Source organism: Zeus faber (assembly GCF_960531495.2).
Source record: "Zeus faber genome assembly, chromosome: 3".
Classification (NCBI taxonomy): domain Eukaryota; kingdom Metazoa; phylum Chordata; class Actinopteri; order Zeiformes; family Zeidae; genus Zeus; species Zeus faber.
In genome coordinates this window covers 3663311-3690699 of record NC_137190.1, presented here as the reverse complement: position 1 = coordinate 3690699, position 27389 = coordinate 3663311, and the positions used below count along the sequence as shown (strand labels likewise).

Below are 27389 nucleotides of genomic sequence, written 5' to 3'. Positions count from 1 at the left end.
CTACTTATTGTGTCAGTTAAATGACTTCATGTAATGTAGTTCCTCTCTTGATGGAGATCACCACAACCAGCCTTTGTGATTGCTGTGGGTGGGGGTGGGGGTGGGGGGGGTGTATCACCATGGCAACCAGATACTGCAGCAGCGTCCCACTGGGTTCACTGACAGAGCAGCGTGCTGGAAGTTCACCTCAAACTGGCAACCCGCCATGATCCCATTAAGGAGGAGGGGAGCTGGTGTACGGGAGCAAAGTGTCCCCGGCTCGCAAGGTGGAGGAAATGGAAAGTGGAAAAAATATATTTTATCCAAGAAATTAAATGTCCCAAGTTCAATGTTTTTTGTCTTTTGGTGAAGCTATTTAATTGTGCACCATATTCTGCAGGTTGAAAGCGGAATATCAAACCGGGTTTACGACCGTTCTTACTGAATGAATGATGACAGTGAAGTTAACACTTCTAACAGGAAAGGTTGATGTTCAGATCCTGAGTGCACCGAACGCTCTGTAAATAAAATATATCCTGAGGGCTTACAGGTCGCCCCTCTTTCTTAGTTTGCACAGTCCTAACTTTTGTTAACAGGCATCCTAACAAACAAAGTGATAAGCCATTTCACATAAAACTGTCTGTATGCCAAGCACACACACGCACACACACACACACACACACACACACACACACACACACACACACACACACACACACACACAGAGCAGCAGCTCCTAGAAACAGCAAACAGCAGGTCTTACCTTCTGGCTTGCCACCACCACCACCGTCCACTTTCTCTCCCGAACTTTATGACGTGTTTCCCTCGGCAGCTCTGTGAACCTTCTCCGGCTGCTCCAGGTCCAGACCCGGTGGGTCGGTTGCTGAGGCCCCGCCCCCCTCAGGCCCGAAGCAGATTAGAGCGGTGAGAATAGTGAGGGATTAGACCAGGACGGGACGGGGAGGAAGGAAGGACCAGAACCCACCGATATACAATCACGGCACAGTAAGACACGCCGCACCTCGCCTCGCCCCTTAATCCTGTTTGGGTTCTGCAGGGCCGGCGGCCTGCCCCCCATCTCCCCAGCCGGCCCCCCACCTCCTATGGTAATGCAGGCTCCGGTCTGGTAGCGCCCACCTTCAAAGGGCCTGTGGGGGTGGGGGTGCACAGGGTAGGTGGAGGGTGGCGAGCCTGTTGTGGTGGAGTAAATATATTTTTTTAGCCTGAAATGTCTGTCTGTGAGATCCAAAGAGAGAAAGAGAGAGACCTCACCTGGACACCACCAGCGCCTTACGCCTCGAACTCGGGGGTCTCAAGCCTCAACCCCATTTTTAGGTCCCAAAATTCTTACAACAGCAATTTGCAAGTGTGAAAAACTTCTTATTTTTTATATAATAATAATAATAATAATAATAATAATAATAATAATAATTATTATTATTATTATTATTCTTATTCTTCTTCTTATTATTATTATTATTTTGGAGGCAGCACAACTGTTTGTATTAGAATTCACAAGACAATAAGCTACAGATTGAGGCAAAATAATACATTAAAATACTAAATACTTACAAAATACTTTTATTACTTTTAATACTTTTATTTATTATTATATCGGAGGGAGCTCCAAACAGATTACATCGAACCGATTATATATTTATTGAACATTTATCACATGATTTGAGAATATTTTTTATTAAAAAAACATCATTAAAATATCAACATATCAGTCTTAGAAATGTCCCGTGTGCACATCCAGTGAGCGCGCCTGGGGTCGCGCCCCCGAGGTTGAGAATGTCTATTTAACACCTTCCAATACTTTGTTTTAGGCTTGGCAATGTGTTTATTTATCGATCATCCCACCGTGACATTCATGAATGGAAATATTGATATGCAGCTTCCTGTCACAGTTGTTTTCCATGGAATAAAACACCCGAACCTCCCCTCAGCCCCGTCAACCTGTAGCTGGATAGAAAAAACTTTTTAATCTTTTAAATATTTTCCCGTCGTTCAGATCATTTCTGCATCCACTAGAAAGCGTCCGCACGTTGGGGGAACAGCATTTCAATCTCCTTTTTAAAGAAGGTCAGTGCAGCCAAACAAGAGCGAGACGGCCCAGACGCTGTCTTCCTCTGGGGCCGTTTTTGAGGGTCAGTGTGGGGACCCAGCGAGGTGATAAAAACAACTCTCATTCATATTTATAATGCTCTGCCTCCTTCTGCACCTAAGCTCAGATGAAAGTGCAACATGTGAAAAACAGCCCAGGATTTAGGTTTTAGGTTTTTAGTTTTTTTTTTTTTGTTTTTTTTTCCCTCTCCCTCTGTCTCTCTCTCTCTCTCCCCCCCCTTTCTCTTTTCTCTTTTCTCTTTTCTCTTTTCCCTAATCCTGTCTGCTATTCACCCCCGAGCTGCTCCGAACAAAGCCAGGAGGGGACGGACATCACAGGGAATTCCTTCATGAACAGAGCGAGAGGGAGAATAATTCCTTTGACAACCACAGGATAGTGGCACACACATACACACACACATACACACGCACACACACACACACACACACACACACACACACGCGCGCGCACGCTCGCACGTACGCACACACACACACACACACACACACAGTGTTGGAAATGGGACTTCCTCTTCTTCTCCAGCAGGTTTTGGAGACAGGGCCAGGGGCCGGGGCCGACCCAGGAACAGTCTGCGGCTCCAGGTCAGCTGTTGTTGTGTCTGGCTCTCTGTCAAGGTTCATTTGCGATTGCCTGCCCCCCCGCCTTGCCCTCGTGCATTGTGTGAGAAGGGCCAGGGGCCCATCTAATCCTGCTTAGGACCGGGCTGAGGGGCCACTTCACTCTATCGATCCCTCCCCACATCGGGTCCCCTAACGGCCATTAAAAGATGTTAATCCATCGTGTGTCCCGGCCCTCGAGTCTGAGTCCCGATCGATAGCAGACAAAGGCCCCGTCAGAGGCTGTCTGGGGTCCCCTGCAGGTGAGCGTCACAGAGCGCTGCACAGCAGGAGACAGTATGTAATATAGTGAGGGGGACTACCTCCTCAGAGCCCCAAACCGGGACCCTTACGTGTGCCCCACGTGCGTGCACATGTATGCGCTCATGCACGCACCAGGCGTTTTCATCAGGTTCAAGTTCAAGAGATTATTTGTCACAGGATGGGGGACAATTATTTCAGTGCTTATTAATTATTATTATTATTATTATTATTATTATTTTTATTTTTATTTTTATTTTTATTTTTATTTTTATTTTTATTTTTATTTTTTATTGTTATTATTTCCACTGTGCATGACTCTTGCAAGTGTGTACAGAACTCAGTATTTTCGTTGCCGGCCAGAAAATATTGACTTTTTCTTGGACATGACTGCGAACTGTCGTACTGACAGATTCTGTCAGTCAGAGCCACAAGTGTCATAGGCAACCTACGACCTACGACCTCTGATGCTCAAGGCGCCCCTGATAGAGGAGCAACAGCCTTGACAGCGACACCGACTGTTGACACAAAAACTGCAGCTGGGGACGTCTGGTCACCAGGAACATGGTCTTAACGGACGACAAAGGTACTTGTTGAATGTAATACCACCTTAACATTTTAAGTTTGATGTATTGTATGTATTGAGTCATTGGATCAATTAAAACAATTCTTAAACCTGTAAAACATGCTTTTTTTGTGTGTGTGGACCTGATGCTTCGCCTTCATCTCTTTGTTTTTCCATTTCTGTCTCCTTAATTTCTCCATTTCAATGTTATGAATTAAATGATAATTGATATTGTGATATTTTAGCGAGAGAAAAAAAAAAAAAATACAATTTTGTATTTTATATTTGTTGTCTAAAAAAATCCAAATCTAATCGAATCTGAAAGTGGGTTTCCCTTCATCTTATAATTCTCACTGTTACTCCTAATACAGAGGTAGTGCAGGCAGACAGACAGATATACCTTCAGACAGGCCCAGTCAGCGCTTTTGAAGTCCGCGAGGGGGTCACTGAGTGTTTTATCTTGGGGGCTCGCTGATTTGATGCTCGCAGAGCTTTGGAGGGTCTTTTTTTAAAACATAGATAAGAGGATTTGGCAGCGGCAGCAACACACCCAGAGAGGAACCTTCATCAGACACCTGATCTCTGACTACCTTGCAGCTTCTGGCAAACATGTCAGTTTACCAGCACGTTCGCATGTTGATGGATTTAGAAATGGATCTATGTCTTTTCAGGTGTGCTTCCAAACAACAGCAGGTGTTGTGATCGCTCACGCCGAGCCCTGTCTCCTTCGCATACGTGATCAAGCGCGCCGCCGCATTTGAAAATACCTCTCCATTAAAGGAAGAGCCCATTAGCTTCCAGAGGACTAATCTGTGAAGAATGCTCTATCGGCGAGCACTATCGCCGAGTCCTCCACTGGAGGAAGGGGGCCGTCGCTCAGAGGAGTTTTAAAATGGAACCCTGAAGACGAAAGTCTCCATGCGACATATGTCAAGTGGCCATCCAGCCGGCCTGGTGTGTGTGTGTGTGTGTGTGTGTGTGTGTGTGTGTGTGTGTGCACTCATCCTTATCTATGGAGGATGGGAGGCTCTTCTCTCGCCAGACCTCACAGCTCAGACTGTAGCCGAGCTGGGCTGAGGACTGCCAACCAGTCAGAGCGGAGGCCGGACCGGAGCCAGGGATGCAGAGCGGAGGCATCCACCGGGCGCTGAGGCTCTGGGGCTCCGGGAGGCTTCAGTGACCGCACCAGAGGAGGTTTCGGTTCCGAAGAAAAGCCAAAGGAGTCCGGGGGCCCAGACGAGAGGCGTTGAGGTCCGCTGGGCAGCAGGTTGCGCTCGGTGCTTTTCAGGCCGGGCTCAGAGGGGAGGCGGAGAGGTGGATCTTCTCTCAGCAGCCTGCTCCTCTCCAGGAACTTTGTACCTGCCCGAGGCAGCCGGCCACCGCAGGCCGCCATGACGGAGTGGACCCTGCTCAAACGGCTCCTAGACGCTGTCCATCAACACTCCACCATGATCGGGCGCCTCTGGCTCACCGTCATGGTCATCTTCCGCCTGCTCATCGTCGCGGTGGCTACGGAGGACGTGTACGCGGACGAGCAGGAGATGTTTGTGTGCAACACGCTGCAGCCGGGATGCTCCACCGTGTGCTACGACTCCTTCGCCCCCATCTCCCAGCCACGCTTCTGGGTCTTCCACATCATCAGCGTCTCCACGCCGTCGCTCTGCTTTATCGTCTACACCTGGCACAACCTGTCTAAGCTGCCGCAGAACGGGGGCCAGGGCTGGGGCCCCGGGCCGGACCAGGGACAGGCGGGCCGTGACAGGGGGCGGGAGGCCTACGACCGGAGCTGCGACTCGGACAGCTGCTCCATTCGCTCCCACAAGCACCTGGGCCACAGTCTGGTCGATGTGCTGGAGGGCGTGGCCGGCGGTGGCCTCCAGAAGGGAAACCCCAACCCTAACAATGTGGCGTCCTTGTCCCAGGCCCGACCTCAGGAGCACAGGGAGGGTCGTGGGGATGGTCCCGGCGGTTCCGGGGGAGTTCTGTCTAAGTGCTACGTCTTCCACGTATTCTTGCGAGTAGTTCTGGAGGTGGGCTTCGTTCTGGCCCAGTGGATGCTGTTCGGGTTCCAGGTCCCGGTGCACTTCCTGTGCTCCACGGCCCCCTGCACCCAGCCGGTGGACTGCTACGTCTCCAGACCCACGGAGAAGACCATCTTCCTGCTCTTCATGTTCTGCGTGGGCGTCTTCTGCATCCTGCTCAACCTGCTGGAGCTGAACCACCTGGGCTGGAAGAAGATCCGCAGGGCCGTCACGCTGAGGGAGCAGGGGTCCATCAGCCTGGTCCGTGTGGGCAGGAGGGAGGGTTACGAGACCTTCCCTCCAGACAGCCCTTCGCTCGCCTCCTCGCTGGGCTTCAGGGACTTGACCAGCACCAGGTCTCTGCCCACCTTGGACCTGGTGGTGGACCACCAGCCGGACTGGACCTGCGCAGGTAACTGCACGCTGTTGAAGGAGCCCCAGCGAGGGATCGAGACCCGGCTGGAGCTCCCTAAGAGACCGGACTTCCAGAGGGGGGAGAGGCAGCCGCTGAAGGGGAAGAGGGAGAGAAGGGGGTCCAAGCAGCGCAGCGCGGAGGTCTGGATCTGAGCCTGGAGGAAAAACGAACTGAATAACCAAACTACGCTACAGCAATAGAATTATAACTCCCAAGATACATATATTGCTTCCAAAGAAATACCAGTAAAGTGTATTGCTTGAGGAGTATTGCACCTAAAAAGATTCATGAATTTGTGTCTCACTTGTTAATTTTGTGGTTAGTGATTATTTCACCATGGTTGTAAAGACAAAATCCAAAACATAATCTTGGGTCTGATTTTTTTCGTGATGACAGTAAATGGAATACTTCTGCTCAACCAAGGGTGTGTAGATAGAGTTGAGTTCAGAGAAAAACAAAAATATTATAATTTAACATCAGAAAGGCACAAAAATGAAAGCCAACACATAGAATATGGCTCAACATTTGCTTGTCATTTATTTATGCAATATATTTATCAATATATTCATTTACAACATCTATAAAACACATTTTTTGTATAAATTATTCTACAGAAAACAAAAAAAGAAAACATGGAAATGTGTGGTTGTAATAAAAAATACTGAGAAAAGACTTTTTCAGACCTGAAAAGGTAAACAGACAGAGGTACAGTGTTGAGGGAGAGAGGATCTGGATCAAGTGTTATCAAAAATTAGGTTTTGTTCACATCGAGGTCAAAAACCGACTATAAAACAAATTAAAAACCATCAAGTGCTAAATGTGAGTTTAGTCTTAAATCTGTTTTGAAAGCACACCAGGCGCCGGGGGCTGCACGTGGAAATCTCAGCGCTTATAACATCTGTGACATCATGTCAAACTATGCAGCGCTCATAAAAACAGTGAATTACCTCCCCATCGGCTTTCAAAAATAAGACTGAACACACAATCATTGGGAAGAACAATGTGGTTTTTAAACTGGGAACTGTGACTGGGAACTGGAAAGCACCTTGTGCGGACGGCGCTCAAGCTTTCTTGGTCAAACCAAGACGATAATAAAAATAAAAGAATCATAAAACAAATCATCCTCATCCTCCTCATGCAACATTTGTTTACTGCGACTGCAAGACAACAACGGCTTCTAATAGATAACATCTTTAACCTACTTTCCCACTATTGTTCTAACTCAGAGTGTAAAAGAACGGTTGGTCCACGTATGAAAGACAACAAACTAAAAAGGAGCCTGTGGTACATCCAGTACATTTTGGTAGAAACACTCACATCGGACGTTTAGGCTTCGAGCGACCGAGTGAAGTCTGTTCGATTGATCGGCAACTCTGTGGAAAACAAGTGCACGCCCGGAAACACAAGCAAAAAAACCCCGACCTGAAAGCTTTTGGAATGGCCACCGGACCGCTCACGTATGCTCCTTGGGCTCCAGTTCAGTGGCTTTAAATGTAATGCACTAATGCACCACTTCTATTTCCAGAACATGGTTATTAGCGGGAAGTCGGGAGCCATCACAGGCGCCGATAGAACCACGAGTTTATCAGCGGCACCAAACCACTTATCTTGCCACTTAAGTCACACCGTGTGTTCTTTCAGCTATTAACAGTATTATTTTAAGATGTTTAACCTACACATCCTGGATCTCCACCTGATTCAATAAAAATGAGGAGCTTCGACTTTGTTTATTTTCTTCAATCTCAATTACAATGCTTGGATGTTACGGAGTTGTTTCAACAGTTCTGGTATTCTACCATACAAAAAAAGGAGGTCTGAGGTCATATATACAGTATATATATATTTATATATATAATATCTATATATCTATGTTTCTACCAAGACAATCATATATCCGATACGCCGGTGGGATTTCCACCCCATCGCCAATAACACAGAAAGTGCAAACGCTAAAAGAGGAAACTAAACTGGGTGCGTGTCCAGAAGTGTGTGCTAGGTAGATTCTAAAGCTTCAGTGCAACACAGACAACATTTCATTTTCGGTTTTTTTGCCCCAAACGACGACAAAGCCTGTCAAAGTGTTTGGGGTTTGGTCCCGGGGTCGGAGCGGACCGCAGCATGAGGCACGTCACGAGGAGTCAGAGCTTGTAAACACAGAGAGAGGGACATTCAGAGAGCTCCGTCTTTAGGAAATAAAGATAAAACGTGTTGGGACAACACTTAAGAGCACAGCAGGCAGACAGGCAGAGTCTGTTTTCACCGGGGGGGCAGGGGTTGAGACGGGGGAGACTAGAGAGAGAGAGAGGGGGGGAGTAACACGACGATGAAACACAAAGTGCCAGGTCCCTCACGTCAGAGCCACGACTCCTGTTTAGTCTAAATGTGTAAGCTGCTTTTTATTCCTCTGAATTAAGACTTGTAGGATGTAGATACTTGGATACTGAACGGTCAGCGCCAGAGCTGCCAGAGCTGCCAGAGCTGCCAGGGCCTCTTTGGAACAAGGAATTCCCAAGTCCTAAGTTAGTCTTCATTTATAAACCAGGCATCAACAACACATCAGCTGTGGCTTGAACACATCTGTGAAAACATCTGAACAGTGATTTAAATACAAGGACAATGAACGCAGAACCTCCTCGTCGAGTCCTGAGGAACCTGAAGAAAACCGGAGAACACAACCCTAACCCAAAACCTGCCCCTGAAATGCTTCGATGCGGTGACAATGTGATAATATTTTTTTTTTACGGGCTGGAGCAAACAGCACTCTCTGGATGTCTTAGCGGTGGACTCGAAGCAACGCGTGGGCTTGGGGAAGTTGCCGCAGCCTCGGGGCTTCTGGGGGTTCTGGAGGGCCGAGACGCCGATGACGGTCGGGTGGACAGGGTCGGCCCTGACGGCGGGCCGACCAAACGAGCGCTGGCCGGCACTGCGGCTCCAGCATCTTCTCCAGGCGGATCCGGGCGGCGACGTAAAAAGCCCAACAGCTCTCGACTCTCGACCGATAATCACGATGATGATAATAATAATTCGGCTTCCTTCGCCACGGGTCCGTGGTGGGCCCCGACGCTCACTGGGGCAGCGGCACGATCACCTCCACGTAGTTGATGGGGAAGAAGCCCGACTCGCCGTGGATCATGCCCTCGTACCAGTTCTCGTCGATCTGGTTGGTGAGGATGATGAGGTCGCCCTCCTTGAAGCCCAGCTCGCCCTCATTCTCCGGCTCGAAGTTGTAGAGCGAGCGGCAGCTGGGCTGGTCGGGCAGCTCCGACCCTGCGGCAGGAGGAGATTCAGAGGTTTGACGGAGGGAAACCGGATGAGGAAGCTTACAGGCTGGTGCCCAGTGGGGGATGCGCCGCGAGGAGGCTCCCCCCGGAGACGCTACTAAAGAGAACATTCATTGTGTTTGTTTGACTGAGCTGTTTCTGTGCAGCGGCAGGAAGTTACCTGAACAGGAGTGGTCCATGGTTACACCTCAATGGAGCAGAGCCACAACTCATGTTACGAACCTCAGCTGTTTAACCATCTATACATGTTGTGGTGCGGGGGCGGTGTGGTTTGAGCAGCCACACCTGTCCTGGGTCTAGGTAATCGGTCCCAGGATCAGTGTGGCTGATCTGTCTAGCTCCATCACCCAGTAGGACCACCGGCGTCTGAACCTGAGTCTGTGGGAATGTTTTCAGAGCCCACATTCCATAAGGAAGTGGCGAGGCTGATTGACCGTGGCACCTGCTCCAAGATGCTGTGATAGTAACACCGAGTTACTTCATCCCTGGTATGGAGTATTTATATAAATGAGCAAAAAAAAAGAATATTCCCTGGAAAGGCAGTTGTTTGAGATTTTGTGAAACTCGCCAGTTGACCAGAGTTCATTTTGCACTTCCTTTTGGCCACTTTCTGTCTCTTTCTCGCTTGGTAACACAGGGTGTTAAGTGTTACTTACTTCTAACCAATAGGCCCAAACAGCCCTGTGTGTATATGTGTGTGTGTGTGTGTGTGTGTGTGTGTGTGTGTGTGTGTGTGTGTGTGTGTGTGTTACTCACGGGGCCTGCTGCAGTGTGTTGGGCTCTCAGGCCAGGACAGAGGGACTGAGGTGATGTGATGATCAACTGTGAGAGATGAGCGCACATGGGAATGGAGATGAGGCTGAGCGCGCACACACACACACACACACACACACACACACACACACACACACACACACACACACACACACACAGTATGGCAGAATATCCTCAGACCACGCCCCATGTGGAGTTCATAATTCAGAAGCTTTTGAGTGTTGACCACCAGAGGGCAGCAAACACAACCCTGAAACCATTTCTCACACACACACACACACACACACACACACACACACACACACACACACACACACACACACACACACACACACACACACACACACAGCAGCAGAAGCACATCATGTATACAGAACAGAAACATTAACAGCGAAAGGTAAAGTACACCTACTTTTGCCGTTCTCATTGACCGTGTGGTTGATCTGGATATCTGTAGGAGACAGAAAGGATGGAGTCAGAACAGATAAGATAACTCATGAATAACTAAGTGTGTACCAACCAAGTGTGTACCTGTGGATTTGAGCGAGGAGCCGTACAGCCCGTTGTGTTGGCTGCCGTCGCAGGTCATGATGGACTTTGGTTTGAACTCGCGCTTGGGGCGGCTGCTGGCTGTCGATATCCTGGAAGGAGAAGTCAGAGGTCAGAGATCAGAGCCTCTTCCTTCGGGACCTGAGAGAGTGTCTGCTTTTAAAAATGTCTTAAAATGTACTGTTATGTGGAAGACATGAGTGCCTGAGGTGTCTTTTTTATTATCTCTTAAAAATGTTATCACTATATTTTATATAAAAAAATATTTTATTTCATATTTTTCTTCAATTGTCAAATTGTTTTTAAACCTTTAAGTATTTAATCTGTATATTTACTCCATTCTTTTTTTTCCAGCCTTTTTAGATAATATCTGATTTTATTTAATGTTTTCTGTAATAAGAATAATAATAATAATAAAAATAATAATAATTATTATTATTATTATTGTTTTTATTATTATTATCATTATCATTATTATCATTATTATTGTTACTACTACTGTGGAAAAAAAAAGTAGATAAGTGGATGTATTCCTCCTGCAAAGTCATCCCTCCTTTGCTGTTTGGATCCACACGTGTGTTATTGTCTGAATTTAAAGACCTTGAACCTTGAGTCCCGGGTGTTGCTCCGTCGTCTCTGACCCCGCCCCGAGGTGTCAAAATATTCACCTGTTTTGCAGCTTTGTGCTCAGGTCTTCCAGGATTTCAGAGGATTGTCGATGGAATTCTAGTGCCGCCTCGATCAGCGCAGACAGCTGGCTCACCTGCTCCACCTGGTAGCCCCGCCCGCGCGTGCGCGCACACACACACACACACACACACACACACACTATAATGTCATGTTGAATTGAAAATATCAAGCATCAGTCACTAATATGTCACTCTTTAGGCCGTGTTAAAATGGTGGATTGTCGTATGAACAGTCCTATCATCACATGAACATAAACCCAAAAAGGCTTAAACTGTTTTTTTACTGGACTTTGAAAAAGTTGTCACAGACCTTGTTGAAGAGTTTGAATTTAAATAAAACCTAATTCATGGCCACATTACCATTTAGGGTCAATATGGCTATAACTTTGATTTCCCCTGTCTCCCATAAACTTGGTTCTGCGTCTCAAGTTCTACATAATTAATGCTTTAATAATATGAAAACACCCGAAGGGACTCTGAGAAAAATATAATTCACCCTTATGAAAGCCATGTAGATGTTTACTTGGACCAAAATGACTGAATTACTCAACAGCAAGATGTTCAAATTCACAGATTTGAATCTTGTATCACAGAATACTGTTGAGTAACCCTATAGAGTGTACAGCTATGGGCATTTGCAGTTGAAGATGGGAATTTCCAGGTATTGTTTCAAGTCAAAGCTACAGCGGTATACTCCTGTAATGTGAGGTTGGTGCCCTTTGCTTCGCAGCTGCGACACAACATTCAGAACTGAGTTGTGATGTAGCGTCGGAGCCTCACGTCGTTCTCCAGGAAGTTGTACATGCTCCTCTCCGCCAGGTCTTTGCTCTCCTCGAACTTCTCCACCGCCTGGCGGATCTCCTCGTCGGCAATCTTCCCCTGGCGCTTCTTCTTGTAGTCGAAGTCCAGACGCCTTCCCTCCAGCTTCTTCAGGTGGTGCTGAAAAGGGAAGGAAATATCAGTTTTATTGACCTTTTTATCACCTTTTATGAAACCTCCGGGTTCTGAGAGTCGCTGTGCCGCACCGTGATCTCCTTGAGGTCCTTTTCCTGCAGGTTCTGCAGCGGATCGATGAAGTTCTGTTTGACGTTTATGTCCAGAGCGTCTTTGACATCGGCCATCTGCCTCATGGCTTCTCCCATGTCCACCAGCGCACACCCTGCGGACAGCGAGACGGAAATATGAAAAGACAGTTCAGTCTATTCCACGAGTCGTTTAGACAGAATGTTCCGTCAACGGCTCGACCATTAACAGTAAAGAGAAAAAATGATCTTAAAATAAGATTCCATGTTTTTACTGTTATTTCTTTCACCAGCAGGGGGCAGGAGTGAGGTCAACTAGAGCACTGCAGGCATTTGATGGATATCATCTGATACTACAGAAAGTTGTATTAAAGATTGAAGAAAATAAACCACGCCCAGTATATATCGGCGAGCAGCTTTCCAGCTCAACTGTCTTGATCAAAGCTTCTTTAATGGGAATTCATAATTGAGGCCCAAAGTTCCCAACTCCGTATAGGAGTGGTTTCAAACTACAGGCCCGGAGGCCACATCTGGCCCGCAAGACAATTTAATGTGGCCCGCTACATGGTGATAATATATTGATAAATCTGGCCTGAAATAATTCTTTCAAATCACAATCCTTAATCAATCCGCACAAATGTACTTCATGTTTTCAAAATATGAAACTGAATTAAACAGATGATAAGAGAGCTATTTCTGACAGGATTACATGGGAATTCACTAATGTGCAGGAGAAAAAATATAAACAAAACAAAATTAAAGAAACAGGCCCTATAGAGACCCCTGATATCAAACCCGATTTAATATGACAACCTCTATTTAAATTGTTTTCCCACATGTATTCATTAGCGGCTGGTGGTTTTTGTCTGAATTTCTATGGTAGATAGAGCAAGGTTTTTAGGATGAACAATACATTAGAACATACAGTATAGTATGGATTTTAACTAAATTTCAACAATTTCTTCAACAGATATTTGACTATGAGGAAACGTTTCCCTCAAATCGTGCGACCCCCTGATATCACTGGCCTCTCCCTGTGGGGGTCTGGCACCTCAGGTTGCGAACCACGCTTGAGTCAACTCGTACACATGGGTGTATTGGTGCGTATACATATTGGTGTGCGTGCTGCTTCGGTACCGAAGGCCGACTCGTCCCCCAGGTCGTGGCCATAGCGCAGCATGCAGTCCCCCAGCAGACCCTCGGTCTGGGGGTAGCCGGTGGTCTTCACCTGCCCCCGAATCTTGGACACCGTGGTCAGCATGCCCAGCTTCGCTCTGGAGGCTGCAACCCGGAAAGCACAACAAATACTGAAAATACAACAAAGAACTAATACTAAATATCAGGGAAGAACACCAATTCAGTGACATTTACTGTGTTTAAAATGTCAGCAACCGGCTGGAGCCGCTGGGGCGGGGTCTGCTCCAGCGCTTTACCTGGGTTCGGCTGCAGGTATTCTGTGGTTCTGGACAAAAGGTCTAACACAGACTTGTTGGTGACTTCAATTTTCTGCAGGAGTAAGACAAGAAGCTTTCATTTAAATGTATTTTCAAATAGACTTAAAAAAAATATATAAGTATACTCAGCTTTGGGTCATATAACATTTTGACTAAATCATTCCTCAGCGAATGAGTTCAATTGATTATTTCTCTTGAATTATTGCTCTGCGGCATAGCAGTTTTTGATCTGGTATTTTTAAGCGGTCTTTGCATTATGTGCTGAGTCGTCAGGAATTCCTTCACTCATTTTTAATGGCATTACGGTGCCTCCACGAGTTCACCTCAGTAAGCATTGCATTTCTACTTCTCTATTCCTCTCTTAAACAAAACTTAAAGAAAAGTATTTCTACTTTACCCTGTCTGGAATCCATGCACTCATGTTCTCTCATCTTTTTTTAAAACCTTCTGAAAGACGTTTTTTTTATTTTCCATTGTAATATTTGAATCCTGCCACATCAGTGTTCATGTCCCAGACCTGGCAGGTTTCAGATGCTAAATCAAACTCACCCGCTCCATCTCCATGAAATCTTCATCCAACTTCGTCCCTTCAGCCCCAATAATCTTTTCACTCAACAGCTGTACATGGAGGAGAGATAGAGAAAAAAGGAAGGATAGATGGAGTTTGGAGGGATGCAATGAGATGGTAGAGGTAGCGATGAACAGAAGAGAAAAACCTGAATATTAGAGAAGGAAACGCTCACTGGGGTGTTTCAGAGCCTCATGAGCCGCTCTGCTTGATCTGTTTTTCCCACTTTGCAGGAGGAATACATGTGCAGTACGTATCTCCTATTCTTCTCACAATAAAATAACAACAATGATAGAGCGTTTTTTTAACTGTGTTGCTGTGAGACCCAGTGGGAGATCCCCAGGAAGCACAACGCCAACCAGTGCACAGACTCGTGCACAGCAGAGCTGCTTCACACCCACTCAACCCAGAGTCTCAGTGAGTCTCAATGTGTCCTTTTTAAAGTGTCTTATTTAAAGTGTCATATTTTTACAAACAGTGTGTTATGAACATTGTCTCTATATTGAGTGTTATTATTGTAATTATTGTAATTATTGTTATTATTGTTATTATTATTATTATTATTATTATTGTTCTAATTTTTATTATTATTATTGTTATTGTTATTATTATTATTATTCATGCAGTATATCAGCAACCTGGGTGTGGAGCAGTGGGAAACAGTCTGTGAGGAGAGTTCCATTTGGGAATGTATTAAGAGATACTTATGTCACTTACAGTTTGGAATGTTAAGGGGCTTTGGATAAGGGAATTTCAAATAGACGCCAAATCTAGCAAAAGTTAACCAAAATAGAAAATTCAGTTCACAGTCAGTAAACATATGTAAATATGATATGAACGTCCCTTTGAATTGAAAACTAGTCTTCAAAAATGTCATCACTCCTCCTGAACTGAAACTTTGGGACCATAAAAAATGAAGCTGCAGACTAGAGTCACTTGACACTTTCTGTGTTTGTAAGAAGTGTGTCAAACTCAACGCGTGTGGAACTTTGGGGACTTTAAGAAGATTAAAGTTCTGTGCATTCACCCAAAGCGCTGAGTCAGACATTAGAGGGCTGAAGGCCATTCAGAATTTTATGTTCCTTCAGGACCTGAGTCAGAGGCTCTGTTTATGGCAGAACCAGTGCAGAATATCAACATGTATATATATGAGTTATTATCCCATACGTTACATGCGACATAAACTTTCACCTTAATTTATTTTTAATGTGAAATATTGTGTTCACTGCCAATCCCCATGAAATCTTGTATTTTGTTCAAAACCAAACAGACAAGCCAACCTGTGCAAAAGATAACCTCATTACCAGACATAAAATAAAGCCTCAACAGACATTACAGTGATGTCAAATTCTAACCCATGATTTATTTTGACTTGCAGCGCTTTGGTGTCGGTCCTTAGGGACCAGCATCGGTCTGGAGTTGGGACTCACTACCTGGGGACCCCCTGGAAGCTCTTGATGGACCCCTCGGGCACTCCAGACCCCACGTTGAGAATCACAGCTCTCGATCACTGAGTGACTGCAGGGGGGTCGTGAGGCCTTGGGTGATTTGAGGCAAATGTTTCCTAAGCGTCCAATATTGGTTGAAATATAAATTGTGACTAAATCCACCACTATATTATACTGTATACTAATGAACTGCATGTCCTAAAACACTTACTCTATCTCTCTGCAAATAGAATAAACTCAGACAAAATCGACCTTTGTTGAATCGCTGTCTCTCTTGATGTGAAACAGCTTTCCGCGGCCTGCGGAATAAAAGTTCTCCAAGGTGAAGGAAGTCACCGCAATTCAGACGGGTTAATAGACACGTGAAGAGTACATGAGCCTGGATGCGTGACGTCCTTTGGAGCCAACAGAGCAACTGAAAAGTGACGCCGTGCCGACATCCAGGGACGAGCAGTGAAAGGATGATTACAGGGATGTGATGATGAGGTGTAATGTGCACCACCATCACTGACTCTGATGTGTTCCGCCCGCTGGAGGATGCACGGAGCATAGAAATCTCACTCGTCTCTGCCTGTGAGGGACGGACGTTTGAAAGCCTTAATTTAAATAATTCTGAAACCACTCCAAACGATAAAACCCTTAGACGGCAGGTTGCCTCTCATCTAGAGCCCTTAGAGTACCCTTAACATGCACGTTACAGGTTTGGCACATGCAAAATGAAGAGAAATTCAGGTTCTCTTCCAGCTCTTCTCTCAAACTTGTTGCACCTCTATTCTGCTGTATAATACACAACATTGTACTTTAGTGTAACTCCACATAGTGCCACTCTCTGTATAACTACATAAAAGTATGTAATTGTTTTTCTTCTTCTCTGACTTACACTGTTCTGTCACCTGTTTCCTTATCTTATCATATCTCATTCAAAACTTCCGAGACTCGGTGTGAACCCTGGCCCTCTGACGTGCAGAAGCAGCACATTAAATATAGTGGCGGCGGCGGAATTAATTCGACCCCGCCACATCCGACCCTGCTCGGCTAAAAACAGCCTCAATTAGCAGCTTGAATAACGCGGCGACAGCAGACACCGAGAGGCCAGGTCCGCAGCTTCCAGTCCTCCTGGAACACACCAGTCACCCGCGTCATCGGTGCCTGCTCTGTGAATGTACGTCACGTCGCGTATGACGAGGATTGGACGGCGATCTCTTAATAATACTTATGCAGTTTAGCGCCGGTAACCGTGAAGATGCCCGGTGACGAAACGTACAAATTCAAGACCCTGTACCTTTTACATTGGTACAAGGCAGGGTTGAAAATGAAGGATGACACTGGCTTTAGCTGTAGTCCCTCAGGATGAAGGGTTTTGAATATACACAGATGCCATTTTTTTCTGTCACAGATACCAACTCTTTCAGGACACCCCCCCCCCCCCCAGCGACAGTTTGCCTAGAGTGTCAAAATGGCTAGGGCTGGCCCTGTAGAGGGGGTACGCAGCTGGAGGTTGAATGTGTGAAGGGGTACCGGATTGTAAAAAGTTTAGGAACCACTGTCCTAAACCATTTTTTTTCCATCATCGGGGGGAATCTCCCCATTGTACTCCATACTCCAGTTAGTAAGCAGCTGCAGCTGGAGCTGTTCTCTCAGCACTGTGTCAATTTCTGGTGTCAATAACTTGGGCTGACTCCGATAATCAAAAAATTAAGGTCTTGGTGAAACAATATCAGAGTTTTCCTGTAAGACTACCAAGTACTCACTCCAGTGTACTTTCTGAAGACTCACATCGCATTTTTGAGTTACTGTATGATGTGACCAAGGAAGACCTGAAGACTGAAAAGATTATTTTCAGTACTTGATTTATTGACTTTTAATAAATGTCGTAACGATGTGTTGAGATACAATAAAGGAGAAAAAATGTGAGATTTAGTGTTTGTGTTGGGAGCCGGGCAGTGCTGTCACTCAGCATGTTCTGCATCGCTATACGCATCCTGCGCAGAACCTTCCCACTCCACAGGTTGGAGGACAGGTGTCACAGGGACAGCGAGAGAACCGCGGGGCATCCGACTAAGGCGTCACCATCCCATAATCGTTCCAACACAGGAAGTACATCTTCCCTCGCCCATCAAACAGTCATCGCTCCGACAGCTGCTGCTGATCAGAAACCACGTCGACCTCTGCCCACACAAGTCACCGGGGTCAGCGGGGAGATCTGAGATGAGCGCAAACAAAACACTCTGTGATCCAATGAGCCTGGAATTAAAATGCAGTCCTGGAGCTTCCTTTCTAACTGCAGGGTTGGCATCGACAGAGCAAAGTGAAAAAGCAAAGTAGACAGGTCTATAAGTGAGACTCACTGAGAAGGAGGGGAAAGGGAGGGGAGAGGAGAGGAGAGGAGAGGAGAGGAGAGGAGGAGAAGAGGGGAGGAGAGGAAAGGAGAGGTGGAGAGGAGAGGAGGGGAGGAGAGAGCAGAGGATAGGAGAGGAAAGTGGAGAGGAGAGGAGAGGAGAGGAGGAGAGGAGAGAAGAGGAGAGGTGGAGAGGAGAGGAGAGGAGAGGAGGAGAGGAGAGGAGAGGAGAGGAGAGAAGAGGAAGGGAGAGGAGAGGAGAGGAGAGGAGAGGAGAGGAGAGGAGAGAAGAGGAAGGGAGAGGAGGGGAGAGGAGAGGAAGGGAGTGGGGAGGAGAGGAGAGGAGAGGAGAGGAGAGGAGGAGAGAGGAGAGGAGGAGAAGAGGGGAGGAGAGGAAAGGAGAGGTGGAGAGGAGAGGAGGGGAGGAGAGAGCAGAGGATAGGAGAGGAAAGTGGAGAGGAGAGGAGAGGAGAGGAGGGGAGGAGAGGAGAGGAGAGGAGAGGTGGAGAGGAGAGGAGAGGAGAGGAGGAGAGGAGAGGAGAGGAGAGGAGAGGAGAGAAGAGGAAGGGAGAGGAGAGGAGAGGAGAGGAGAGGAGAGGAGAGAAGAGGAAGGGAGAGGAGGGGAGAGGAGAGGAAGGGAGTGGGGAGGAGAGGAGAGGAGAGGAGAGGAGGAGAGAGGAAAGGCGAGTATAAAAACTACAAGAGACACAGCCTTAACTACGCCAGGTTGGTTTGACTTTTGGAAAGATTCATAATAATGTGAATAAGCATAACATTTGTCATACGGGGAGTGCTTTTTATAAAAACATAAATTGCTCTTTATGCTCATGTCTAAAGTGGAAATCCGAGATCCCATATAGGGTATAAAACCCATATATGTTTAGCGGGCATTCTTCCTCTATATTCCTCGCCCCATCACAGCGTGCACGGGGATGTTGAGACGGCCTCTAATCAGAGTCGGAAGTCTGAACCCTGCACACGGCAATCAGAGCGACATGCACAACAAGTGGGTCAGAGAACGGGTAAAATTAGCATGTTGAGCCCCTGCAAACCAGCTCAATCTGCCTTTTTCGAGGACTTTTTTCTAGGACAGTGCGGCAAGAGTTGAGATGAACCGCAGCCGGACACTGGACAGAGCTCTCAGTGAGTTTTAACGGGAAAACATGGAGCATTAAAGACGGCGTCGCCGACAGACGAGACACGGTGTCAGCAAAACCAGACTGCGAGAAAGAACTGTCACCACCATGTGGAACCGGCTCAGTGTGGACGCAGCTTTACGCTGATGACGCCGACATGTTCGTAAGAGGAACTGTTACCTAAATTGGACAGAGAAACAAAAGGACAGCTGCGTTCCCGGGCGCAGCTGGGGTCCAGCTGCACCGGCCAATGACTGGTGTGGTCCCAGCAGATAACAGGGCAGAAACCCTGCTCCCCACCCAGATGGACACAGCGCCACGCCGCCGTCACAGCTGCAATTATCCCTAACGCTGGACTGAGGGCACCGACGCTTTCCAAAGTGGAATCACTCGGTTGTCGTTGATGCCGTTGGGGTTCTGGACACACGGGGAAGTGAAACCAAAAGCTGCAGCTTCAAACTGTCATCACTTCTCCTCCGGCATCAAAGGCGCGGTCGGTGAAATAAATCTCTGCCTATTGTTGGTGGATTATTCACTGTGCTGCATTGTTCGACAGAGATCGCCGTGTTCTGTCGCATCAGCCCTGGAGGAGGTTTTCCTGTGATCCGGCACAATACTTTCTGCAAAAACTCTGTTCCTTCCTCTGTAGTGCACGTACACACGTACGCACATGCACACGCACACGCACACACACACACACACACACACACACACACACACACACACACACACACACACACACACACACACACACACACACACACTAACACTCTAGGGAAATAGTGCTATGTTGGTTAACATTGGGCTTTCACGTATACAGTATATCAGACCCGCATACTGGTTGTGATCGCAGGTCATACAGCACCTTAAACCAGGCTTAGAGTATATAACTTTGGACCAGCAAAAGGAATTACTTAATTAATACTCATATTTCACAGTTGTACAAAACCAACAGCATTAAGTGATTCTTACATTATTCTGGTATTTCTAGGTATTTATATGTTTACACACACTGAAACAACTTACACCAGTTAAACAATGGTGGGAGGATGCGTGGTGGAAATGGTGGAAATGGCTATTACTGAAAATGACCGGATACTAGTAAGAAATTCAACATTGTGCATCCGTGGTTACAAGGCTTGGGGGGTGGTTGGTATGACCTGTCCTCTAGCTCAGTCAGGGTGTAAAACAGGCAAAACAGCTCCCGTTAGGAGATAAATCTCCATGAAACACTACACAAGGTGATTACTCTCGAGGGACAAGGTCTTTGTGAGAAATACAAAGAAGACGCCGCAAACGGAGACGTTGTTAGGAGCCATTGTTGTAACTTCATATACAACACAACACAGAGGAGATTAGATTCAGTTTGTGTGCCGGAGGCTGAGAAACGCTGAAGGGGAAGGAGTAGAAATGAGTCCTGACACGTAGGAGGATTCCAGCAGGATGCATCAGGGTTCTGTACTGTGCACTGTACTGTACTGTGTACTGTACTGTGCACTGCACCTTGCACTGTATTGTGTACTGTACCATGCACTGTACCATGTACTGTACACAGTACTGTTTATTGTACCATGCACTGTACCGTGTACTGTACCATGTACTGTACCGTGCACTGTACTGTGTATTGTACTGTGTAAAGTACTGTGCACTATACTGTGTACTGTACTGTGTACTGTACTGTGTACGGAACCATGCACTCTACTGTACCGTGTACTGTACCATGTACTGTACCATGCACTGTACTGTTTACTCTACCGTGTACTGTACAATGCACTGTACTGTGCACAGTACTGTGTACTGTACTGTGCACTGTTCTACTGGGCTATACTGTGTACTGTACCTATTTTGGTACAGCTTACTGCATTAAACCTGCATGCTGGGAAAAAAAATTGTCATTGGATCAATGAAAACAAATTGCTTGCATTTATAAAAATCAATATCCTGTATCTATATCTATATTTAAGTGCTCTCAACTTAAAATTGAGAAATAAAAATGCACATTTCAAGTTGAGAAAACCTAAAAAAAATACAGCTTTAACAAATTAAAGCATTTATTTTAAGTTGATCCAATAAACTCCAATGCAATGGATTTTATCAGTGAAAGAGAAAGAGCATTGGAGGTTGAGAAAATGCAGAACCTCAACAGGAACGGCAACACATCACATCGCATTTCCCTGTTTGTCGACTCATTAGCACATTCTCTCTCCGACTTCTCCATGGACGGAGTGGAAGCACACGGTCTGCTCTGCGGGACGAGCGGACCTTCGAAAAACCGAGCTGGAAGCCTCGAGAACTCAGTGGAGCACTGCTGCGTGGGTCTGTGTAATAACATAGTCCGTCATATGTAATATGAGTATGATGTAATACGATTGAAACGGACAAAAAAAAAAAAAGTTTCACAAGAACAAATGCCTGAGGTGAAATAACTGAGCTGAGGAAACAGCGATAGCCTCCCTGAGCTATCATCTGCCTTTTCCCCCACGAGATAGATGAAGAGAGAAAGGAGAGAGAGATAGAGGGGGGGGGAGATAGAGGGGGAGGGAAAGAGAGAAAGAGGCATAGATATTGGATTTGTTTAGGGTAGTGGAGACGTCGCCTTGGACACAGATTACTCACTGTGCATTCTGCAGCTTCCATGAATTCCACAAGAAATCCATAAGACTGCTCGATCTGACTGTGTGTGTGTTAGAGTGTGTGTATGTGTGTGTGTGTGTCAGTGTGTGTGTGTCCATGGATAGCGATGTGCATCGATAGGACCAACAGAATGGATTGCTGGTTTCACGTTGCACTCACTGTCACTGTATTTTCACGGTTTGATAACGCCATGAAAGCCTCCTTTCTTTAACTGTTTACAGTGCACACACACACACACACACACACGCGCGCACACACACACATACGCACACACACACACACACACACATGCACACACACACCGAGCTGTGTGACTATACAGCAGAACAACAGCTTTCAGTCTGCTTGTGTGTGCCCGTGCGTGCGTGTGTGTGTGTGTGTGTGTGCGTGTGTGTGTGTGTGTGTGTGTGTGTGTGTGTGTGTGTGTGCACCCCTCTGGGCGGGATTGTGTTCTGAGTTTCAGTCTGCAGAAAGGAAGATGACGCAGACAGATCAGTGTGTAAACAGAGACATTATATTTACTGGGGCCAGTGCCTTTTAGTGCAAAGTGTGACAACCGGTGCAGTAAATATGAAGCAAAAGTATTTAAGCCGGATATAGTGTGTAGTAGACGCGGAAATCTTTGTGGATCTCACGATTCGATTCGATTTTGATTCTGGGGGTAACTATTCGATTTTAAATCGATTCTCTATTCGAGTAGATCATTTTTCCATTTGACTACAGTAGAAAAAGTGTAAGTGTAATACATCCCAATACCAAAACGAAGAAAATATTACACACACAATCAAAAAATATTACCTTGAATAAATTTGATTTACTTATACAGTACTTCACCTTTAATTATGGAAATAACAAGTATTTCAAGTATATCAAAATATACTTAACAGTAGATCACCTCTTCTCAGGTTTTTGAGCTTGAACCCTCCTCACATAAACTGCAGATGCAACAGGTGAGTTTGTCTTGGTACTGAGCATGTAATGATATAACCAGAACTTTATTCCTCCTTTGAAAACAGCAATGCAGCCCTGGTACAAGTTGCAACATTTCAAACAGAAAGAAAAAACACCGTTGCAAAGATAAAACTGGAAGCAGCATTTTTCATCTACAATTCCTCAGCAACTTCAAATGGAACTAAACAAGGACCGCCATCCCCCAAAGTGCTGTAATCAGATCAAACAAGAACATTTCACTGCTAAGTGCTGTAGTCAGTGGTTGACATTTGAAATGTGGACTATGGGGTGTCCTTAACTATCCATCGCTGTCTGAGAATGTCTACGTTCTTTTGTAGAAATAGAAATTGGTCCACGTGTTGTGCAGTAAGAGTGCTCCGCTGTGCTGTGACCCCGGCAGTGGAGAACGCTCTCTCTGACGTAACGCTAGCACCAGGGATGTATAGATAGCGCTCAGCTAACTTGGCCGGGAGGGGAAAGGCAGTCTCATTGGACCTCCACCGGCTGTCATGGTTCTGGGTGTGGGGCGGCTTCAAGATCCTACTTCATTTCCTCCTCAGCTCTGGTGTGGGCTGATTTAGGGATACCTCTGACATGAGTGAATGTCTTGCCAAGTAGATCCACAAGTGAAGGTGATGCTCTGCTTTTGGGGGCAGGGCCCTGGCGTTGACCTGGATCAGGGCTGTAGGGTTAGTGGGCATCGTCCTCAGGTTCTTCCTGCCTCACCTCTTGCTGCAGTGAAAGACGGTGGAAGAGACGGTAAACAAATAATCCTCCTCTTCCATTTCCAAATTCACTCTTAATATCTTGTATCAGCCAAGTACCATTTCCCTAACATAAAATATTACATTGACAGCATTCTCTCGTTCTCTGTCACACAGACATAGACATACTGTAACAATTCATTAATTAATTTGTGCTTGTGATGTGGAATCTGCATAATCAGTTATTAGCAATACAATTATGGTAATATAATTCATAATGTTTACAATTGTATATGATTATTATTATTACTGGGAGTCCAGCCCGACAGGCAGGAACCCCGTTGTTTTCGTTAATCTTCCTAGTCTGAAGATTTACATCAAAGTATCTGCCGCTCTGCCGGAATTATAGATTGTTGAATTCAGGGCATTCCACAAACGTCCTGACCCATATTTTTTTTAATTCGTTTTTCATTTAAGTTGGTAATAAAGTGTGAAAACCCCTCTTAGCGATACCGGAAAAGGTCACGTGAGTCACTGCAGACTACTGTTGGTCATCACAGAGAACCGTCACTGCGTAACTATTGCGCGACATTTGATATTCGATTGGACTTTAACGAAGGGAATGTAAGACATGAACTCTGACAGACTGTACATCTGAGAAGCGCAGAGATACAGATCTGGGAGTGACAACCTCTGTTAAATACCACAAAAGAGGAAGAAGCAGCTCATTCCGGTGACCGATAACTCATGAGGTCGGGGCTGTGTTTGGAATGTGGACGAGCATTACCTTTATAACTTTATTTCTCTATTACTGGCAACTTATATCATGTTTTAGAATAATCAGGTGAAAGTATTCCTTGTGGACAAGTGTCACGTTTAATATAACTGCATTCTCCTTTAACCAAAGCTGGTTAGGGATAGGCACATAAGTAACAGGTCCATTGTGACGTTACGTAGCCAAACGGCTTTTTAGAAATTGGTATAACTAGTTTGGATGAGAAACCTCAGCGTAGTCTACAATAAACGTATTTCATAGTCAAAGCCAAATTTGTTGCCATTATAACATAAGATTGTATTCCATTACAGACAATTAAATTTATTACACGTCTTCTTGAATTGCAGTTAGTTATAACATTAACCATTATAAATTACATTGTGAAAGGAACAAGTATTTATTGTGTTGGTGTTAGGAAATAATTGTTCCAGATGCCACAGAGAAGCCAAAGTTTAAACCTCCAAGAGGAGGGACCGTCGGAAGCAGTCGGTAAATTAACCTCAACTCATTTAACAGACAAGCGTACATGCCTGGAGTGTGGGGGGGTCAAGAAACCTGTCAACGCTGTAAGCGTAGCTTCATAGCAGGAAAACAGTGGCAGTCTAAAACTTAAAGATGGCGGAATGTTACAGCGACGATGCCAACGTCTGTTCTGCACAAGTACTTACAGGGGTACATGCTCACCGATTTACTGCGAGACCTCGTAGCCGTAGGGAAGCGTTTTCTGAAGGGAAGCTATTAGTTCCCAGTCACCTATACTGAGATAATATCATCATCATCAACCTGGATGAAGCGGCAACAGCGGCTGCACCAGATAATGTTGGGAAATAAGTTGTTAATTCACCTATCTGAAGACGGCCTTGTTTGTGTACCAAAAAAAGTATTACGTGTCAGAAGATGTTTAAACACATTGCAATAGATTATTGTTTTGTTGTTTTAGCCAGCTGTTCAATGAAACACCTATCTTGTACTAGTTGTCATGCTTTTTCCACACACATTACACCGTCAAACACGTCACACAGACTCATCTGGACCCCATGCATTGCTGCCTGCAGCTCTATTTATCATTATTATGATAATAAAGAATTACCTCAAGTGCTGCAGCCTCGGCAATCACCTTGGTGTAAACTGTATGTCCTGCTGATCCTGGGAGAGGAAAGGCCCTGCTTGAAACCTGGGATCCAGGGCAGAGGCTGTCTGGAGAGCTCTGGTGGTGCGTCACCACCACCACCACCAAAGCTTGCTTCTGTGTTGTCGTGGAGCTGTGCATGCAGCGGGGCTTTCACGGACAACGTGGCTGTTCTATCCTCCAACATTATGTTTGTTGCCCCTTTCATTGGTTTAAGGGCCATCGCTATTTCCTCCACGTTGGAAACGTTTGTTTCGTTTGGTGTGCAGATATCGGATCCACCTTTTCTCAGTTAGAAAGAGAGGAGAGCAGAGCAAACGGCTGGCTGCTGTTCAAGGAATTGATCTATCATTTCGAATGCACTATTCCATCTTGTAGACAAATTCAGTCTTTAACTTGGGGTGGTGTGGTGGCTGCAGTAGTGGCTCTTATTGCTCCAATGTATGGTTTGTGATGGCGCTGCGGTGAAAGAATCCAGTGATTTGCCACATCCTCCCCAACGGTCGTGCCATCGGGGTCAGCTTCAGAGCTCGCTGAGAGGCCAGGTTGATCGTATGTGCAAAGCACTTCACGTGTGAAATCTGGCAATATGTCATCGTCATGTGGCGAAAGCCTCCGTCGTCACCAGCGCTATAAGGGTGCAGATCTTTTTAAATGAAATAGGCCTTGGATCTTGTGTGTTGCACAAAATGTGTTTGATAGGTGGAGATAAGGCTCACGTTTCTGTGACCACAACTGACCTGTCGACATCTGTAGGATTTAGCGAACCAACCATTTATAGTTCTTAGGAGAACATGAAACCACATTATCACAATCAAAAAATCGATTTTTGGAAGATGAAAATCGATTTTGATTTTTTCCCGCACCCCTTGTGTGTAGTACGTAGTGTGTCGGGTGTAGTGGCTCGTTCAGTTGTCTTTCGCAACTACGCGAAAAGAATAACTTCTTTACCAAGAGGCAAGAACTTCACTTGAAAAAGATAGGTCCGGGGTACATCCATCCACGTTCAAAGCAATTTATTTTACCAAGCTAAATTATCCAAATGAATGTTTCTCATAAATAAAATGCACAAATAAAACTGTTAAAAACAGTGTTGCTGTGTAGGCTCTCATCAAATGAACAAACCCATTCTGAGGAATGCAGCGTCTCTTAAAGCGGTTTAAAATCCTATTGATTAAAGCGGCACTGTTACACCTGCATAGGTACACACCAGAAATCAAATGATCTCTCGCAATTAACTCCAATTAGATTATAGGTTATATATACACCAATAAACTATATTTCCCTTCTTCACATTTACAAACATGGGATGACATCCACTTACTGGAAACTCAATATCTATTATGTATCAAATGACGGCTCTTCCAGAGTGTCAAATATAGTACAAGGGGATAGGAGCTGTGTCTCGTTAGTGCCGGCGTTATAAAGATGGCGCCCAAGCAAAGCGGCTTTTCTGACACATCACGTCACATCACATCGCGTGCACAGCGAGACGAGCGTCAGGGTCTGAAACCAGAAGATGCTGAGGTTTTCTCAAGGTCAGAACCAAGGACCTCAGTTTAGTAACTCAGAGGAGACATACAACAGGACATATAGTATATCAATGACCTATTGACATGTGTCCATATTTTTCCAATTAATTGACTGGTGTCTTGGCATCTGACACGTGTCTTGTGATGCTGAAAGCAAGTATAACTTTAAAACTAAAACTATCCAGGGGAATGAGTGACTCCAAATTCCACTTTGACATTGTTCAGTGAAAGGGGTGTTGTAGATAATTGCCAGTTCCAGAGGGTTTGCAGGGGGCAGAGGGCTGGCGGGATAGCAGGGCACTCCAGTCCATTAGCATCACTCTGCGGCTCGTCTATGAGCTCTGGGCAGAACTGATGCAATTACCCTGACGCCAGACAGACCACTTGTTGGGATTGTTGGTGAGAGATGATGTCCAATAAAATAGAGAATATCCAATATC

At 45.7% G+C, this 27389-nt stretch overlaps 2 protein-coding genes across 6 annotated transcripts in view; one reads left to right on the top strand and one right to left on the bottom strand.

The window, feature by feature from the left end:
• Positions 1–4920: 4920 nt before the first annotated feature.
• Positions 4921–6117, top strand: gjd6 (gap junction protein delta 6; the record flags this gene model as incomplete). The annotated part of the gene is made up of 1 exon (XM_079997515.1): positions 4921–6117. The coding sequence occupies one exon, from the start codon at positions 4921–4923 to the stop codon at positions 6115–6117; it is 1197 nt and encodes a 398-aa protein (XP_079853641.1).
• A 2912-nt stretch (positions 6118–9029) lies between these two features.
• The window catches only part of sh3gl3a (SH3-domain GRB2-like 3a), a gene marked incomplete at its 3' end in the record, with an annotated part of 24813 nt that continues 6453 nt past the window's right edge, over positions 9030–27389 (bottom strand). The window contains exons 2-11 of one of the 5 annotated variants that reach the window (XM_079997516.1): positions 14284–14352; positions 13714–13786; positions 13418–13561; positions 12284–12417; positions 12039–12197; positions 11238–11341; positions 10552–10661; positions 10433–10471; positions 10003–10068; positions 9030–9232 (exon numbers count right to left, since the gene is read on the bottom strand). In XM_079997516.1, the coding sequence (XP_079853642.1) occupies positions 9030–9232; positions 10003–10068; positions 10433–10471; positions 10552–10661; positions 11238–11341; positions 12039–12197; positions 12284–12417; positions 13418–13561; positions 13714–13786; positions 14284–14352 (1101 nt within the window). Of the gene's footprint in view, positions 9341–10002; positions 10069–10432; positions 10472–10536; positions 10662–11237; positions 11342–12038; positions 12198–12283; positions 12418–13417; positions 13562–13713; positions 13787–14283; positions 14353–27389 lie in introns of all 5 variants that reach the window. The other 4 variants (XM_079997518.1, XM_079997517.1, XM_079997519.1 and 1 more) reach the window with 4 other exon arrangements.